Source organism: Ranitomeya variabilis, chromosome 4 (assembly GCF_051348905.1).
Source record: "Ranitomeya variabilis isolate aRanVar5 chromosome 4, aRanVar5.hap1, whole genome shotgun sequence".
Lineage (NCBI taxonomy): Eukaryota > Metazoa > Chordata > Amphibia > Anura > Dendrobatidae > Ranitomeya > Ranitomeya variabilis.
Genome location: NC_135235.1, coordinates 19,095,726 through 19,115,081, shown reverse-complemented (window position 1 = coordinate 19,115,081; position 19,356 = coordinate 19,095,726). Strand labels below are relative to the sequence as shown.

The 19,356-nt window shown below is 46.5% G+C and overlaps 1 protein-coding gene across 3 annotated transcripts in view; it reads right to left on the bottom strand.

The window, feature by feature from the left end:
• Positions 1–19,356, bottom strand: part of SORCS1 (sortilin related VPS10 domain containing receptor 1) — a 702,133-nt gene that overhangs the window by 59,827 nt on the left and 622,950 nt on the right. For all 3 annotated transcript variants that reach the window (XM_077258071.1, XM_077258072.1, XM_077258073.1), the window contains exons 20-21: positions 14,061–14,194; positions 10,967–11,090 (exon numbers count right to left, since the gene is read on the bottom strand). In XM_077258071.1, the coding sequence (XP_077114186.1) occupies positions 10,967–11,090; positions 14,061–14,194 (258 nt within the window). The remainder of the gene's footprint in view (positions 1–10,966; positions 11,091–14,060; positions 14,195–19,356) is intronic.

Sequence of the window (19,356 nt, the reverse complement as noted above, 5' to 3'; positions counted from 1 at the left end):
GGCAGTTTCACAGCGGTTACATGGATACACGGGCAGGCAGCTTGGTGGTGGTGAGTGGAGGAGTATTTAAAGTAGGGACCGCAGACAGGCTATCAAAGGCCTAACATAACAAACAATAGGCTCATGGCAGTTTTACAGCGGTTACATGGATACACGGGCAGGCAGCTTGGTGCTGAGTGGAGGAGTATTTAAAGTATGGACCGCAGACAGGCTTCGAAGGCCTAACACAATAAAATGGGCTGGCTGTAGGCACTTTAAAATTGGTTCCAGGGGTACACGGGCAGCAGTGGTCTGGTCAGTGGAGGCCTAGTGGAAGGAGGGACCGCAGACAGGCTTCGAAGGCCTAACACAATAAAATGGGCTGGCTGTAGGCACTTTAAAATTGGTTCCAGGGGTACACGGGCAGCAGTGGTCTGGTCAGTGGAGGCCTAGTGGAAGTATGGACCGCAGACAGGCTTCGAAGGCCTAACACAATAAAATGGGCTGGCTGTAGGCACTTTAAAATTGGTTCCAGGGGTACACGGGCAGCAGTGGTCTGGTCAGTGGAGGACTAGTGGAAGTATGGACCGCAGACAGGCTTCGAAGGCCTAACACAATAAAATGGGCTGGCTGTAGGCACTTTAAAATTGGTTCCAGGGGTACACGGGCAGCAGTGGTCTGGTCAGTGGAGGCCTAGTGGAAGGAGGGACCGCAGACAGGCTTCGAAGGCCTAACACAATAAAATGGGCTGGCTGTAGGCACTTTAAAATTGGTTCCAGGGGTACACGGGCAGCAGTGGTCTGGTCAGTGGAGGCCTAGTGGAAGGAGGGACCGCAGACAGGCTTCGAAGGCCTAACACAATAAAATGGGCTGGCTGTAGGCACTTTAAAATTGGTTCCAGGGGTACACGGGCAGCAGTGGTCTGGTCAGTGGAGGCCTAGTGGAAGTATGGACCGCAGACAGGCTTCGAAGGCCTAACACAATAAAATGGGCTGGCTGTAGGCACTTTAAAATTGGTTCCAGGGGTACACGGGCAGCAGTGGTCTGGTCAGTGGAGGACTAGTGGAAGTATGGACCGCAGACAGGCTTCGAAGGCCTAACACAATAAAATGGGCTGGCTGTAGGCACTTTAAAATTGGTTCCAGGGGTACACGGGCAGCAGTGGTCTGGTCAGTGGAGGCCTAGTGGAAGGAGGGACCGCAGACAGGCTTCGAAGGCCTAACACAATAAAATGGGCTGGCTGTAGGCACTTTAAAATTGGTTCCAGGGGTACACGGGCAGCAGTGGTCTGGTCAGTGGAGGCCTAGTGGAAGGAGGGACCGCAGACAGGCTTCGAAGGCCTAACACAATAAAATGGGCTGGCTGTAGGCACTTTAAAATTGGTTCCAGGGGTACACGGGCAGCAGTGGTCTGGTCAGTGGAGGCCTAGTGGAAGTATGGACCGCAGACAGGCTTCGAAGGCCTAACACAATAAAATGGGCTGGCTGTAGGCACTTTAAAATTGGTTCCAGGGGTACACGGGCAGCAGTGGTCTGGTCAGTGGAGGACTAGTGGAAGTATGGACCGCAGACAGGCTTCGAAGGCCTAACACAATAAAATGGGCTGGCTGTAGGCACTTTAAAATTGGTTCCAGGGGTACACGGGCAGCAGTGGTCTGGTCAGTGGAGGCCTAGTGGAAGGAGGGACCGCAGACAGGCTTCGAAGGCCTAACACAATAAAATGGGCTGGCTGTAGGCACTTTAAAATTGGTTCCAGGGGTACACGGGCAGCAGTGGTCTGGTCAGTGGAGGACTAGTGGAAGGAGGGAGCGCAGAAAGGCTTCAAAGGCCTAAAATAACAAACAATAGGCTCATGGCAGTTTTACAGCGGTTACATGGATACACGGGCAGGCAGCTTGGTGGTCAGTGGAGGAGTAGGGACCGCAGACAGGCTATCAAAGGCCTAAAATAACAAACAATAGGCTCATGGCAGTTTTACAGCGGTTACATGGATACACGGGCAGGCAGCTTGGTGCTGAGTGGAGGAGTAGTGCAAGGAGTGTCTGTCCCAGTACTCCCAAAATATAAATAGATGTTAATGTCTCGCAAAACAACCAAAACAAAAAAAAAGATGGCATACTTAGGTACAGGGGTGGGCTCATCTGCTGTGTTTCTGACATAGTAATTTGGCAGTAACTATTTAATGGTGCCAATATAGGACACAGACACAGACTACTTTAAGTTGCATCATAGATGTCTACAAATTTGTATTGTCAGTGCCAGACATTGAATGATGTCAGCGAATAGACTAAAGATTGGTGGAGCTGTGCGACATAATTTTGCACGTAGTAGAGCCCAGTTTGAGCTGGGGTAGGGGGGAACTCTCTTGAGGCCGGCGGGACCGCCCCAGGGCCACTCATGTTACAACGGTGTGTCTGACGTTGGGTGCGCACCACCACCGCCAGAGACACTACATTGTACTATGAGGGACCCAGTAGCAATGCCGTCAACCAAAAGCGAGCACACCCACCTCTTCAGACAAACAGCAGTCTCACGGGTGCTTGCGCCAAGTCGCGATACCACGGCCCCGTGTGGGGAGTTTGGCCATTTAGGGAGGTGTAAACATGTCGTATGCTGTACAATCTGCAGCAGCAAATTAGACATTAGAAAAGTAATTCACAGGCAAGAGCTTTTCATAGGAAAGCTAGGTGTCGGCCGGGCAAGGTGGGGCAAAAGATTTTGAAATCCAGTTGTGGTTCATTTTAATGAATGTTAGATCGTCAACATTTTGGGTAGCCAGACGAGTCCTTTTTTCGGTTAATATTGACCCTGCAGCACTGAATACTCTTTCTGATAGGACACTTGCTGCCGGGCAAGCAAGCTCCTGCAATGCATATTCTGCCAATTCTGGCCAGGTGTCTAATTTGGAGGCCCAGTAATCAAATGGGAATGACGGTTGAGGGAGAACATCGATAAGGGATGAAAAATAGTTAGTAACCATACTGGACAAATGTTGTCTCCTGTCACTTTCAATTGATGCAGCAGTACCTGTCCTGTCTGCGGTCATAGCAAAATCACTCCACAACCTGGTCAGAAAACCCCTCTGTCCAACGCCACTTCTGATGTGTGCACCCCTAACACTCCTAGTCTGCTGCCCCCTGGAGCTCGTGTGAGAACGATCACGTGCGCTGTGTGCTGGGAATGCCTGAAGCAAACGGTCAACAAGAGTTGATTGTTTGGTTGCTAATATTAGTTCCAAGTTCTCATGTGGCATAATATTTTGCAATTTGCCTTTATAGCGTGGATCAAGGAGGCAGGCCAACCAGTAATCGTCATCGTTCATCATTTTCGTAATGCGTGTGTCCCTTTGTAGGATACGTAAGGCATAATCCGCCATGTGGGCCAAAGTTCCACTTGTCAAATCTCCGGTTGTGATTGGTTGAGGGGCAGTTGCAGGCAAATCTACGTCACTTGTGTCCCTCAAAAAACCAGAACCCGGCCGTGACACGCAACCAATTTCCTGTGCCCCCGTGAAAGTTTCCGCATTAAAAATATACTCATCCCCATCATCCTCCTCGTCCTCCACCTCCTCTTCGCCCGCTACCTCGTCCTGTACACTGCCCTGACCAGACAATGGCTGACTGTCATCAAGGCTTCCCTCTTCCTCTGGTGCAGACGCCTGCTCCTTTATGTGCGTCAAACTTTGCATCAGCAGACGCATTAGGGGGATGCTCATGCTTATTACGGCGTTGTCTGCACTAACCAGCCGTGTGCATTCCTCAAAACACTGAAGGACTTGACACATGTCTTGTATCTTCGACCACTGCACACCTGACAACTCCATGTCTGCCATCCTACTGCCTGCCCGTGTATCCTCCCACAAATAAATAACAGCACGCCTCTGTTCGCACAGTCTCTGAAGCATGTGCAGTGTTGAGTTCCACCTTGTTGCAACGTCTATGATTAGGCGATGCTGGGGAAGGTTCAAAGACCGCTGATAGGTCTGCATACGGCTGGCGTGTACAGGCGAACGTCGGATATGTGAGCAAAGTGCACGCACTTTGAGGAGCAGGTCGGAGAACCCAGGATAAGTTTTCAATAAGCACTGCACCACCAGGTTTAAGGTGTGAGCCAGGCAAGGAATGTGTTTCAGTTGGGAAAGGGAGATGGCAGCCATGAAATTCCTTCCGTTATCACTCACTACCTTGCCTGCCTCAAGATCTACTGTGCCCAGCCACGACTGCGTTTCTTGTTGCAAGAACTCGGACAGAACTTCCGCGGTGTGTCTGTTGTCGCCCAAACACTTCATAGCCAATACAGCCTGCTGACGCTTGGCAGTAGCTGGCCCATAATGGGACAACTGGTGTGCAACAGTGTCATCTGCCGATGGAGTGGTTGGCCGACTGCGTTCTGTGGAAGAGCTGTAGCTTCTGCAGGAGGACGAGGAGGAGGAGGAGGGGGTGCGAACGCCTACAGCCAACTGTTTCCTAGACCGTGGGCTAGGCACAACTGTCCCTAAATTGATGTCGCCTGTGGACCCTGCATCCACCACATTCACCCAGTGTGCCGTGATGGACACATAACGTCCCTGGCCATGCCTACTGGTCCATGCATCTGTAGTCAGGTGCACCTTTGTACTCACAGATTGCCTGAGTGCATGGACGATGCGCTGTTTAACATGCTGGTGCAGGGCTGGGATGGCTTTTCTGGAAAAAAAGTGTCGACTGGGTAGCTCGTATCGTGGTTCAGCGTACTCCATCAGGGCTTTGAAAGCTTCGCTTTCAACTAACCGGTAGGGCATCATCTCTAACGAGATTAGTCTAGCTATGTGGGCGTTAAAACCCTGTGTACGCGGATGCGAGGATAAGTACTTCCTTTTTCTAACCAGAGTCTCATGTAGGGTGAGCTGGACTGGAGAGCTGTAGATCGTGGAACTTTCGGGTGTGCCGGTGGACATGGCAGACTGAGAGACGGTTGGAGACGGTATTGTTTCCGCCGGTGCCCTACATGCAATATTTCCTCCTACAAAACTGGTGATTCCCTGACCCTGACTGCTTTTGGCTGGCAAAGAAACCTGCACAGATACTGCCGGTGGTGCGGAAAATGGTGGCCTTACAGTGACGGAAGGGATGTTGCGTTGCTGACTAGCTTCATTGGCCGAGGGTGCTACAACCTTGAGGGACGTTTGGTAGTTAGTCCAGGCTTGAGAATGCATGGTGGTTAAGTGTCTATGCATGCAACTAGTATTTAGACTTTTCAGATTCTGACCTCTGCTTAAGCTAGTTGAACATTTTTGACAGATGACTTTGCGCTGATCAGTTGGATGTTGTTTAAAAAAATGCCAGACTGCACTCTTCCTAGACTCTGATCCCTTTTCAGGGATTGCAGACTGAGCTTTAACCGGATGGCAACGCTGTGCTCCAACAGGTTTTGGCTTTGACACGCGTTTTGGTCCAGATACGGGCCCGGCAGATGGAACCTGTTGCGATGTTGATGCCTGCTGCGGCCCCTCCTCCACCTCCGCTTCTGAACTACTGCCGCCTGCACCCTGTTCCCCCAATGGCTGCCAATCGGGGTCAATAACTGGGTCATCTATTACCTCCTCTTCGAGCTCGTGTGCAACTTCGTCTGTGTCACTGTGTCGGTCGGTGGTATAGCGTTCGTGGCGGGGCAACATAGTCTCATCAGGGTCTGATTGTGGATCTGTACCCTGAGAGGGCAATGTGGTGGTCTGAGTCAAAGGAGCAGCATAGTACTCTGGCTGTGGCTGTGCATCAGTGCACTCCATGTCAGAATATACTTGTAATGGGCATGGCCTGTTAAATGTTTCACTTTCTAAGCCAGGGACGGTATGTGTAAAGAGCTCCATGGAGTGACCCGTTGTGTCGCCTGCTGCATCCTTCTCTCTTGTTGTAGTTTTTGCTGAGGAGGACAAGGAAGCGACTTGTCCCTGACCGTGAACATCCACAAGCGACGCGCTGCTTTTACATTTACCAGTTTCGGAAGAGGAGGCAAAAGAGCTAGAGGCTGAGTCTGCAATGTAAGCCAAAACTTGCTGTTGCTGCTCCGCCTTTAAAAGCGGTTTTCCTACTCCCAGAAAAGAGAGCGTTCGAGGCCTTGTGTAGCCTGACGACGAAACTGGCTCCACAGCTCCAGACTTAGGTGGAATATTTTTATCCCCACGACCACCTGATGCTCCACTACCACTACCATCATTACCAGCTGACAATGAACGCCCACGACGACCTCTTGCACCAGACTTCCTCATTGTTTTAAAATCTTAACCAAAGTAACTTTATTTGTTGCTATCAAACAACTTACACGGTGAGCTATAACTTCAGTATGATTTCAATATCCCTTAACAGGTTGGTGAGACCACAAGGAAAATCAGGCACAATGTTACACACTCTGTTTTCTGTGGCACAAAATCACAGAGATGACACACACGCAGGACTGTCACTCAAGCACTAATGTCAATATTAATCTCCCACCTAATTTATTTATTTTTTTTTCTCAGGGAGACTTTAGAAACCAAATAATATTAAAAAAAAAAAAAAAAAAGGCTTTCTATGGCCCACAATTAGAGAGAGAGAGGTGGCACAACCAGGAGTCAAGACTGGCGCACAAGCTGAAAGGGCAATATTACTCTCCCACTGTTTTTTATGTTTTTTTTGTTTTTTTCAGGGAGACTTTAGAAACCAAATAATATTAAAAAAACCAAAAAAAAAAAAGGCTTTCTATGGCCCACTGAATGAGAGAGAGAGGTGGCACACCCAGGAGTCAAGCCTGGCACACAAGCTGAAAGGGCAATATTACTCTCCCACTGTTTTTTTATGTATTTTTTGTTTTTTCAGGGAGACTTTAGAAACCCAATAATATTTTAAAAAAAAAAAAAGGCTTTCTATGGCCCACAATTAGAGAGAGAGAGGTGGCACAACCAGGAGTCAAGACTGGCGCACAAGCTGAAAGGGCAATATTACTCTCCCACTGTTTTTTATGTTTTTTTTGTTTTTTTCAGGGAGACTTTAGAAACCAAATAATATTAAAAAAACCAAAAAAAAAAAAGGCTTTCTATGGCCCACTGAATGAGAGGGAGAGAGGTGGCACACCCAGGAGTCAAGACTGGCACACAAGCTGAAAGGGCAATATTACTCTCCCACTGTTTTTTTATGTATTTTTTGTTTTTTTCAGGGAGACTTTAGAAACCCAATAATATTTAAAAAAAAAAATAAATAGGCTTTCTATGGCCCACTGAATGAGAGGGAGAGAGGTGGCACACCCAGGAGTCAAGACTGGCACACAAGCTGAAAGGGCAATATTACTCTCCCACTGTTTTTTTAGGTTTTTTTTGTTTTTTCAGGGAGACTTTAGAAACCCAATAATATTTAAAAAAAAAAATAAATAGGCTTTCTATGGCCCACTGAATGAAAGGGAGAGAGGTGGCACACCCAGGAGTCAAGACTGGCACACAAGCTGAAAGGGCAATATTACTCTCCCACTGTTTTTTTATGTATTTTTTGTTTTTTTCAGGGAGACTTTAGAAACCCAATAATATTTAAAAAAAAAAATAAATAGGCTTTCTATGGCCCACTGAATGAGAGGGAGAGAGGTGGCACACCCAGGAGTCAAGACTGGCACACAAGCTGAAAGGGCAATATTACTCTCCCACTGTTTTTTTAGGTTTTTTTTTTTTTTTCAGGGAGAATTAGAAACCAAATAATATTAAAAAAAAAAAAAAAAAAAAATATAGGCTTGCTATAGCCCACTGAATGAGAGATAGCGCACACACAGCAGTGGCACACAAGCCCTGACTGAGGCCAATATTTTTCTCCCACTGATTGATGTAGTGTTTCTGTGTTGAGGTAGATTTTAGAACACAAATCACGGAAAAAATAAATAGGCTTTCTATGGCCCACTCAGTGAGAGATGGCACACACAGGGATGGCACTGTAGCAGAAATGCCAATCTTAATCTCCCACAAAAAAAAAACAAAAAAAAAAAAAAAACTGTCCTACAATTACTATCTCCCTGCAGTAATGTAAGCCAGGTATGGCAGGCAGCAATAGGAGTGGACTGATGCACAAATTAAATAAAAAGTGTGGACAAACAAAAAAGATAGCTGTGCAGAAAGGAAGGAACAAGAGGATATGTGCTTTGAAAAAAGCAGTTGGTTTCCACAGTGGCGTACACACAGCAATACAGCTATCACGGAGCCTTCTAGGGCAGCCCAATGAGCTACAGCGCTGAGGGGAAAAAAAAAAAAAAATAGCTTCCACTGTTCCTGCACACCGAAGGTGGTGTTGGACAGTGGAAATCGCTGCAGCACAAGCGGTTTGGTGGTTAGTGGACCCTGCCTAACGCTCTCCCTGCTTCTGATGAAGCGGCAGCAACCTGTCCCTAAGCTCAGATCAGCAGCAGTAAGATGGCGGTCGGCGGGAACGCCCCTTTATAGCCCCTGTGACGCCGCAGACAGCAAGCCAATCACTGCAATGCCCTTCTCTAAGATGGTGGGGACCAGGATCTATGTCATCACGCTGCCCACACTCTGCGTTCACCTTCATTGGCTGAGAAATGGCGCTTTTCGCGTCATTGAAACGCGACTTTGGCGCGAAAGTCGCGTACCGCATGGCCGACAAGCACAGGGGTCGGATCGGGTTTCATGAGACGCCGACTTAGCCAAAAGTCGGCGACTTTTGAAAATGATCGACCCGTTTCGCTCAACCCTAGTAGTGATCACAGCGAGGATCACTTATTATTACAGGGACTTGTGCAGACCGGAGTCCTGGGATGGGACAGGATAAGTGATAAATGTGAGGCCGAGCACACGGAGGAGATGAAATGTAAAATTATGTACTAAATGGTAAAACACTGGAGGAAATGAGACGCGAGTGTGTGGACGACAAACTCCACTGTGGTGCCCAGTGCCAGGCGGCTGCTGCCGAGGCAAATACATAATGGGTGCATTAAAGGAGGCAGCCGCTCATGTGCAGAGGTCACTAGTGCGGCCACATGTAGATCCTGGGTATGGTGTCTGGCTCCAGTGAAGGACAGAGCAGAACTAAAGCGGGTGAAGAAGAGCGACCAAGGAGACTAAGGGAAGGAATGACTGCAGGAGACCTGATATTAAACTGGGGGTTATTCAGTTTGGAAAAAAGCAGGTTTAGGGGCGAGCTTCTAACAATGTACAAATATATAAGGGGACGATACAGAGAGGAGGCCTCCGCTACGTCTAGAGGAAAGAAGGAGTCATTGCCAAAATAGACGACGATTCTTTATTGCAGAAGTGAGACTATGGATTCTTTACTCTGCAAGCAGTGAGATTATGGATTTTTCACTGTACGAGCAGTGAGACTATGGATTATATACTACATGAGCAGTGAGATTAGGGATTACGTACTGTGCAAGCAGTGAGATTACAAATTCTTTACTATATGAGCAGCGAGATTAGGGATTCTTTACTATACAAGCAGTGAGACTATGGATTCTTTACTGTGCGAGCAGTGAGACTATGGATTCTTTACTGTACGAGCAGTGAGACTATGGATTCTTTCCTGTGTGAGCAGTGAGACTGTGTATTCTTTCCTGTGTGAGCAGTGAGACTGTGTATTCTTTCCTGTGTGAGCAGTGAGACTATGGATTCTTTTCTGTGCGAGCAGTGAGACTATGGATTCTTTCCTGTGCGAGCAGTGAGACTATGGATTCTTTCCTGTGTGAGCAGTGAGACTGTGTATTCTTTACTGTACGAGCAGTGAGACTATGGATTCTTTTCTGTATGAGCAGTGAGACTATGGATTATTTACTGTGTGAGCAGTGAGACTATGGATTCTTTACAGTATGAGCAGTGAGACTATTGATTCTTTACTGTACGAGCAGTGAGACTGTGGATTCTTTACTGTGCGAGCAGAGAGACTATGGATTCTTTACTGTGTGAGCAGTGAGACTATGGATTCCTTACTGTATGAGCAGTGAGACTGTGGATTCTTTACTGTCTGAGCAGTGAGACTATGGGTTCTTTACTGTGTGAGCAGTGAGACTATGGATTCTTTACTGTGTGAGCAGTGAGACTATGGATTCTTTACTGTGTGAGCAGTGAGACTATGGATTCTTTACTGTGTGAGCAGTGAGACTACAGATGTTTTACTGTGCAAGCAGTGCGACTATGGATTCTTTACTGTACGAGCAGTGAGACTATCGATTCTTTACTATAAAAGCTGTGAGACTATGGATTCTTTACTGTGTGAGCAGTGAGACTATGGATTCTTTACTGTGTGAGCAGTGAGACTGTGGATTCTTTTCTGTACGAGCAGTGAGACTATGGATTCTTTACTGTGTGAGCAGTGAGACTGTGGATTCTTTTCTGTACGAGCAGTGAGACTATTGATTCTTTACTATACAAGCAGTGAGACTGTGGATTCATTACTGTGCGAGCAGTGAGACTATGGATTATTTGCTGTGCGAGCAGTCAGACTATGCATTCTTTACTATAAAAGCTGTGAGACTGTGGATTCTTTACTGTGCGAGCAGTGAAACTATGGATTCTTTACTGTGCGAGCAGTGAAACTATGGATTCTTTACTGTGCGAGCAGTGAAACTATGGATTCTTTACTGTGTGAGCATTGAGACTATGGATTCTTTACTATACAAGCTGTGAGACTATGGATTCTTTACTTTATTAGCATTAAGACTTAATTCTTTACTGTGCGAGTAGGGAAACTATCCATTCTGTGTAGGAGAATTCCATAATCTCACTGCTCGCACAGTAAAGAATCCATAGTCTCACTGCTTCTAAAAATAACATATTGATATTATAGGTTATGGGATGTTAGTCCTTTGTGGAGTCGGGAAGGAATTTTCCCACTAGTATGGGGCAATTAGCATCTGCCCCATGGGGTTTTAGTTTACCCCTGGAGCCACATGTTAGGTTATAGGTTGAAGGTGATTGATGTGTATGTTAGCACTGGAAGCTTGGTCATGTCTTGTCCATGGGGCGAGCCGACAGCAGCACTTACCGTACACCGCTATGGTCTTCGTGTCCTGCAGGATGCTGCTCCCTGCAGACACCTGCACCGTGATACTGTTCATTCCTTCCACGGCAAAGGTGAAGGAGATGCTCCTGTCCAGAGTGATGAGCGGCTGCGGGAGGGAAGAAGAAGAGAAGCTGAGGATGACATTGTCCTCACAGGCATCTCCTGCCGAGGCTCGGAGGATCGCCTGCAGGGACGTCTGCTCTTATGTTCCATAAAAACATTGGACTGAGGAGAAGAAGTGATGCTGCAGACTTGTCTTTTTGGCAGAGTCCGGCCTGGGCCTGTTTGTTGGAGGGAGGATTTGCCGCTCATCATGGCAGAGATAACGAGCAGCCGGATCCATCTCCAGAAAATAAAGGATCGCAATCTGGGACCTCACAGAAATGAAAATGTGGAATTATTTAGATAGATTTTTTTTAATGTTACTTTTTAATCCTAATCAGTTTTAGTTTGAGCATTTGCCTCCCCGGGGTTCAGAGCGGAGCAATGAGGGCAAGAGGATGAAAGCAGAGATTAGAGGGAGGCAACAAGTCAAACGTCAAAGCTAGCTGACGAAAACTGTACGAAAAAGTGATGAAAAACGGACAAAATAAATATTAGTAAATTTAGTAAGTTTTACTCCTCTCCTGATCAGAGGTGATTTAGGTCCTGATGCCCAGAACAAAATGTCTGTGGGGTGGATTTATTATCCTGGTCCCAATTATAGAGAGAATAAAGCTGGATGAGACGAGCGGTGGTGCGGAGACGAGCGGTGGTGCGGAGACGAGCGGTGGTGCGGAGACGAGCGGTGGTGCGGAGACGAGCGGTGGTGCGGAGACGAGCGGTGGTGCAGAGACGAGCGGTGGTGCGGAGACGAGCGGTGGTGCGGAGACGAGCGGTGGTGCGGAGACGAGCGGTGGTGCAGAGACGAGCGGTGGTGCAGAGACGAGCGGTGGTGCGGAGACGAGCGGTGGTGCGGAGACGAGCGGTGGTGCGGAGAGGAGCGGTGGTGCGGAGACTAGCGGTGGTGCGGAGACGAGCGGTGGTGCGGAGACGAGCGGTGGTGCGGAGATGAGCGGTGGTGCAGAGACGAGCGGTGGTGCGGAGACGAGCGGTGGTGCAGAGACGAGCGGTGGTGCAGAGACGAGCGGTGGTGCGGAGACGAGCGGTGGTGCGGAGACGAGCGGTGGTGCGGAGACGAGCGGTGGTGTGGCCCGCGATACAGTCACTGCAGCACCGCAGACGGGGCGGACACTTCTCTTTCCATCACCTCTCGGTGTCTGACGTCACAGCACCGTGCTGCGCCAAATATCTGCTATCATCTACAATCTGCACATGTGCATCATTTACCACTTGTCTCAGCCGCTGACCTTTACAAAAACATTTTTTTACGAAACTTTCTAATAGGACACAAAAAGTGTCAAAACCATGCAATAAATCTGATGAAAAACACATAAATAATAGAAATACAGATAATACAGATAAATGGTTAATAGACAGATAATAGATAGATAATAGATAGATAATAGATAATAGATAGATAGATGATAGATAGATAGATAGGTAGATAGATAATAGATAGATAGATAATAGATAGATAATAGATAGATAATAGATAATAGATAGGTAGATAATAGATAGATAATAGATAGATAATAGATAGATAGATAATAGATAGATGATAATAGATAGATAGATAATAGATGATAGATAATAGATAGATAGATAATAGATAGATAATAGATAAATGATAGATAATAGATACATGATAGATAGATAGATAATAGATAAATGATAGATAGATAATAGATAGATAGATAGATAGATAGATAGATAGATAGATAGATAATAGATTGATAAATAATAGATAGATAGATAGATAGATAGATAAATGATAGATAATAGACAGATAATAGATAGATAATAGATAGATAAATGATAGGTAGATAGATAGATAGATAGATAGATAGATAATAAATAGATAGATAGATAGATAGATAAATGATAGATAATAGATAATAGACAGATAATAGATAGATAATAGATAGATAAATGATAGGTAGATAGATAATAGATAAATAATAGATAGATGATAGATAGATAGATAGATAGATAGATAGATAGATAGATAGATAGATAGATAATAAATAGATAATAGATAGATAGATAGATAGATAGATAGATAGATAATAAATAGATAATAGATAGATAGATAGATAGATAGATAGATAGATAGATAATAGATAGATAATATATCATAGATAGATAATAGATAGATAATAGATAATAGACAGATAATAGATAGATAGATAGATAGATAGATAGATAGATAGATAGATAGATAGATACATAGATAGATAGATAGATAATAGATAGATGATAGATAGATAGATAATATATCATAGATAGATAATAGATAGATAATAGATAATAGACAGATAATAGATAGATAATAGATAGATAGATAGATAGATAGATAGATAGATAGATAGATAGATAGATAATAGATAGATAGATAGATAGATAATAAATAGATAATAGATAGATAGATAGATAGATAGATAGATAGATAGATAATAGATAGATAATATATCATAGATAGATAATAGATAGATAATAGATAATAGACAGATAATAGATAGATAGATAGATAGATAGATAGATAGATAGATAGATAGATAGATAGATACATAGATAGATAGATAGATAGATAATAGATAGATGATAGATAGATAGATAATATATCATAGATAGATAATAGATAGATAGATAGATAATAGACAGATAATAGATAGATAATAGATAGATAGATAGATAGATAGATAGATAGATAGATAATAGATAGATAGATAGATAGATAGATAGATAGATAGATAGATAGATAGATAATAAATAGATAATAGATAGATAGATAGATAGATAATAGATAAATGATAGATAGATAGATAATATATCATAGATAGATAATAGATAGACTAATGTCAGAATTGCCATTATTGGATGGGGCTGACAATGACATTAGATCATTAGTCGACCTTATTTTTGATCAGTTTGCAGCATTTATGTTAATTCTCCAGCACCAGCATTCTGCGGTCACCTCGCTGTTATTTCCCAGCCACCAGACGTAGGTGAGGGTCCCCACGTTACTTGGCCACAGGACCACCGAAGCGTTGACCTCCTTGTTCTTTGTGGTGACAAAAGGTAAAATCAAGTGTATGTGCTCCAGGGGAGCTGTGGAGGAAAAGAAGACATCGCATTCATCAAAGTGATCTGGACATGATTAAAAGGAAAGAGATCTCAGCTGAGGAGGAGAAGAGGGAAAGCAACGAATCTGCAGAAGTATGAGGGAATGAGCAGCACCACAAGAAATAATCCAGCCGCCAGCACTAGGGTGAAGCAATGCTGCCCTCTGCTGAAAGTATGGGAAACTGCAGCCCGCCAGTGAGTCGCCAGATGTAGTGGGGCTGATGTGGCCATTTAATCCAATTTATAAAGTGATACTGGTTAACCAAACATCCCATGTGACCATTCCTCAGTGCTTTATACACATCTGTGCTGATAACGAGCCATCACCGTGAAGTGACAGCACAATATATCAGAGCTAGGCTTAGAATGAAGGGGTTAATGGTATAGCAGGGTCAGAGCTGATCATAGGGGGTGGAATGAGGATAGGGTCACACCTACTAGGGTTAAGGTTAAGGCCAGAATTAGGGCTTAGAGGATTACAGCTTCTAGGGTTAGCATTAGGCTTAGGGCTTGTTACAAGTTTTATTGTTCAGGACAAAGACTGCGGATTTTTTAGTTGATGGATGGTTGATATTATTGGGCACAATTATGTGGAAGGTGCGAGAGGTAGGACTAGGATTACAGTGGTTATGGTGGGGTCTAAGATTAGGATTCTATTTCAGGATGAAGGTTAGGATTAGGGTCACGGTACAGAACCGCTGGATACAATGTGACAGGTACATGTTGTCTCTTTATGTCAATACATTGTAACAAAATGATAACACATGAGAGCAGCAGCACGTGGATACCTCGGACCACCTAAATGCTCAGTGTAGGGACCCTGTATCGCCTGCTGTACCTCTGAGGGTATGTGCACACGTAGATGGAACCTCTGCAGATTTTTCCGCACCTGTTTTTAGAAATCCGCAGGTAAAAAAGCACTGCATTTTACCTGCAGATTTACTGCAGATTTACCGTGGTTTTTGTGCGGATTCCACCTGTGGTTTTACACCTGCTGATTCCTATTATGGAGCAGGTGTAAACTGCTACGGAATCCACACAACGAATTGACATGCTGGGGAATAAACAATGCAGCGTTTCCGCACGTTTTTTTCTGCAGCATGTGCACTGCGGATTTTGTTTTCCATAGGGTTACATTGTACTGTAAACTCAGGGAAAGCTGCTGCCAATCCGCAGCGTCATAACCGCTGCGGATCTGCAGCAAAATCCGCAACGTGTGCATATACCCTGACTCTGGCGGATAGTGCCTCATACTCACTTGCGAGAAACTCGGATGAGTCTCGCACGGCAATATTCGGCACTGCACCCGGCACTCAGGAGTGGAGCCTACGGCTGCATGCATTCCTATGCGGCCGCAAGCTCCGATCTGAGTGCCGGCAGCAGAGCCGGGTATTGCCATGCGAGACTCATCCGAGTTTCTCACAAGTGAGTATGAGCCCAAAGAAAAAAAATACAGACTGCCTTGATAAACATTTAATACAATTCTAATATGAATAGTATGAGACTGTGCCCTGGTGAGAAGTGACATATAGTGCCCAAATGATGCCACATAGTGCACATATCATCCATTTAAAAAGTGCTGCACTTGTCAATATAGTTAATACCAACAGTGTCAAGGAAATACATGGGTCTAAATATTTACTTATGTATAGTGCTAAAATGAATGGTGCCACGCAATGCCCATGTGGCGCCCCAGGGTCCCGGTCGGCACAGTAGCATTGCTTTCCTCACGGGGAGGGTGATGTTACGTTTGGAAGCAATGAAGGATGTCTTTTATCAAGTAATCACCATACACACAACATGTTCACACCACAGGCCACAAGGGGGAGCTTTTGATCCTATTTACTAGGTGACTCCCCTATATATATTGTGGTTTGGAGGGAAAGGGAGATTAGAAAGTTACAGAGACAGAGGAGAGAGCAGACCAACATAGAGCAGAAGGTCTGAAGGGGCCGTGTAGTCTGAAGTACTACAGCTCCTGGGAAGAGGCATACAGAAAGCCGAACATTGTTCAGTGAGCGTGAAGGGGAGCGAAGCACAGGAGAGTAACATCAGGGGAGACCAGCTAAGAGCAAGCTGCCTCCCTCTGAGGCAGATAACCGGTAGCCCGAACACCAAGGTTGTAACAGACTCTACGACTTACATCAGAGACCGGCAGGACAGACTCCTGCCAAAGCAGAGTGGACCTCCTGAAACACAGGGTGGTACTGAAAGAGGTACTCCAGCACAGTAGACCCTGTTACACTTGGTGGCAGTACCACCCCGTGTTTCAGGAAGTCCACTCTGCTTTGGCTGGAGTCTGAATGAAGGACGCTGGCTGGAATTGCTTGGTTACATGGGCACATATAAAAGATCACTGCTTCTCCACATATTTCCAGTGTGACAACACTTTCCTCACAGGACACAGAATATATGACACAGATACAGAGAGCAGGCCAATTGAAAAGCGGCAGGCCACACATACATTACAATAGCCGCAGGTGGCTGGAGCCTGCCGATATTTACTGTGGGAATTACAAAGGTGGGGGAGGTCAGAAGGGGGATATCTTGTCCCCTCTGCCCAGGGGCGCAGCCTGTGGGCTGATGCATTAGGGACATGCATCTCACATGGAACCTATTATACATACATATAACTGCACAACACATTCTGGGTGCTGGGGGGTTCCGTAACACAGCTCCCCTTTTCAGCGACGCGATCGGCATACACAGTCTGATCCTTAACGGATCGGTTTGGGGATGACCGAAGTTTATGGGGTTGGTACAAGTTCCGTTTGTCGACTTGGTCCATCGGCATTACCGTTTTGTTTGCCGGGTCTGTAGTGGATGGTGAAGTCCAGAGGTTGTAGGGCTAAACTCCACCGCAGTAATCTGGCGTTGTCTCCGGAAACCCGATTAAGCCAGACTAGGGGATTATGGTCCGTTAGGAGGGAAAACTGTCGTCCATACAAATATGGTTGCAACTTTTTGAGTGCCCAGACTACCGCCAGGCACTCCTTCTCGATGGCCGCATAGCTTACTTCACGGGGCAGTAGTTTCCGACTCAGGTAAGCTACCGGGTGTTCTTGGCCATCCGGTCTGACTTGGCTCAGTACTGCCACCAATCCAAACATAGAAGCGTCTGTGTGAACAAGGAAATGTTTAGTTGGACCAGGTGCGGCCAATACAGGGGTATTGGTGAGGGCGTCCTTTAGCCTGGCGGAAGGCTTCCTCACACTCTGGGGTCCAGGTTACCTGGCAGGGTTGGTTCTTACGGCTCAGATCAGTGAGGGGCTTGGCTACGCTGCTGTAATTAGGAACAAATTTACTGTAATACCCCGCTGTACCTAGAAACGCCATGACCTGGGTTTTAGTGCGTGGGGTGGGCCATTTGGCTATGGCCTCAATCTTGGCTGGTTCTGGTTGCTGTTTCCCACTTCCCACCCAATGCCCTAAATACTGAACCTCTGCTTTGCCCACGTGACACTTGTTTGGGTTCAGGGTGATTCCGGCCTTGTGGATCTTGTCTAATACTGTCTCTTGGTGATTTAGATGCTCTTCCCATGTCACACTGTAGATGGCGATGTCATCCAGGTAGGCACACGCATAGTCCTGGAGACCATCCAGAAGCCGGTCAGCCAGCCTCTGGAAGGTCGCCGGGCAGTCTTCATCCTGAATGGCATAACTCAAAACTGGAATAAGCCGAACGGGGTGACAAATGCCAACTTGGGAATAGCGTCAGGACTAAGGGGAATCTGCCAGTAGCCTTTGCATAGATCGATGGTGGTCAAATACTTTGCCCCCGCCAGCCGGTCTAACAACTCATCCACACGCGGCATGGGATACGCATCCGTCACCGTTTTCTCATTGAGCTTACGATAGTCTACACAAAACCAAACCGTGTAGTCCCATCCTTCTTGGGCACTAACACTACGGGGGATGCCCAAAGACTATCTGACTCTTGAATGACCTCTAAACGCAACATCTCTTGTATCTCTTGTCGCATCCCTTCTCGTACAGACTCAGGGACGCGGAAGGGGGGTTGTCGCAGGGGGGTCTGATCCTGGGTCTCAACCTTGTGTTGTGCCAGGCGAATGTACCCTGGTCTCCCCGAAAACATCCTCTGTCACTGCCTCAACAACGCCTCCGCCTGCTGTCTCTCCCGGGGACCTAGGTCTTCAACCAAGTGTACCTGGTCCCATGTTTTAGACTGAGTCCTTTCCCCTAAGACATCAGGCAAGGGAAGTCCGGCTAAATCCTCTGCTTCAGGTGCACAGATGGCCACTACTGTTTCAGGGCGCTCCTGGTAGGGCTTCAGCATATTCACGTGGAACGTGCGGATAACCCTGGGGTCGTCACAATCGGCGACATTATAGGTGGTGTCGGCTATTTTCCCCACTACCTGGTAGGGCCCCTGCCATGCAGCTTGGAACTTGTTCTGCCTAGTGGGCTCTAACACCAGGACCTTCTGTCCTACCTCAAAGGTGCGTTCTCTGGCCTTCTGATCGCACCATACGCGCTGGCGCCGCTGAGCCACCTGCATGTTCCCACGTACAGCCTGGGTCATCTCCTGTAGGCAGTCCCGGAATTCCAGCACATAGGGTACAATAAGTACCCCTTCTATGATGCCCTCCCCTTCCCAGTGTTCTAGCACTAAGTCTAGGGGTCCCCTTACCCGCCTCCCGAATACCAGTTCGAACGGGGAGAACCCCGTGGATTCTTGGGGCACCTCCCGATAGGCAAACAGGAGGTGTGGCAAGAATTTCTCCCAGTCCCTGTAGGTCCTGGTAAAAGTCCCAATGAGTTGTTTTAACGTCCCGTTAAAGCGTTCACACAACCCATTGGTTTGCGGGTGGTACGGGGCACTTCTAATGGACTTTACGCCGCACAGCTTCCACAGTTGGTTGGTCACCTCAGCTGTAAACTGGGTACCCTGGTCCGAGATAATCTCCTGGGGAAATCCAACCCATGAGAAAACCTGGAGCAGGGCAGCTGCCACCGTCTCTGCCAATATGTCAGGTAACGCAACCGCCTCTGGATACCGTGTGACATAATCTACCACTGTCAATATATACCTTTTCCCTGACGGACTGGGTTTGGCTAACGGCCCTATCAGATCGACCGCTACTCGGCTAAATGGTTCCTCCACAATCGGGAGGGGGCGTAATTTG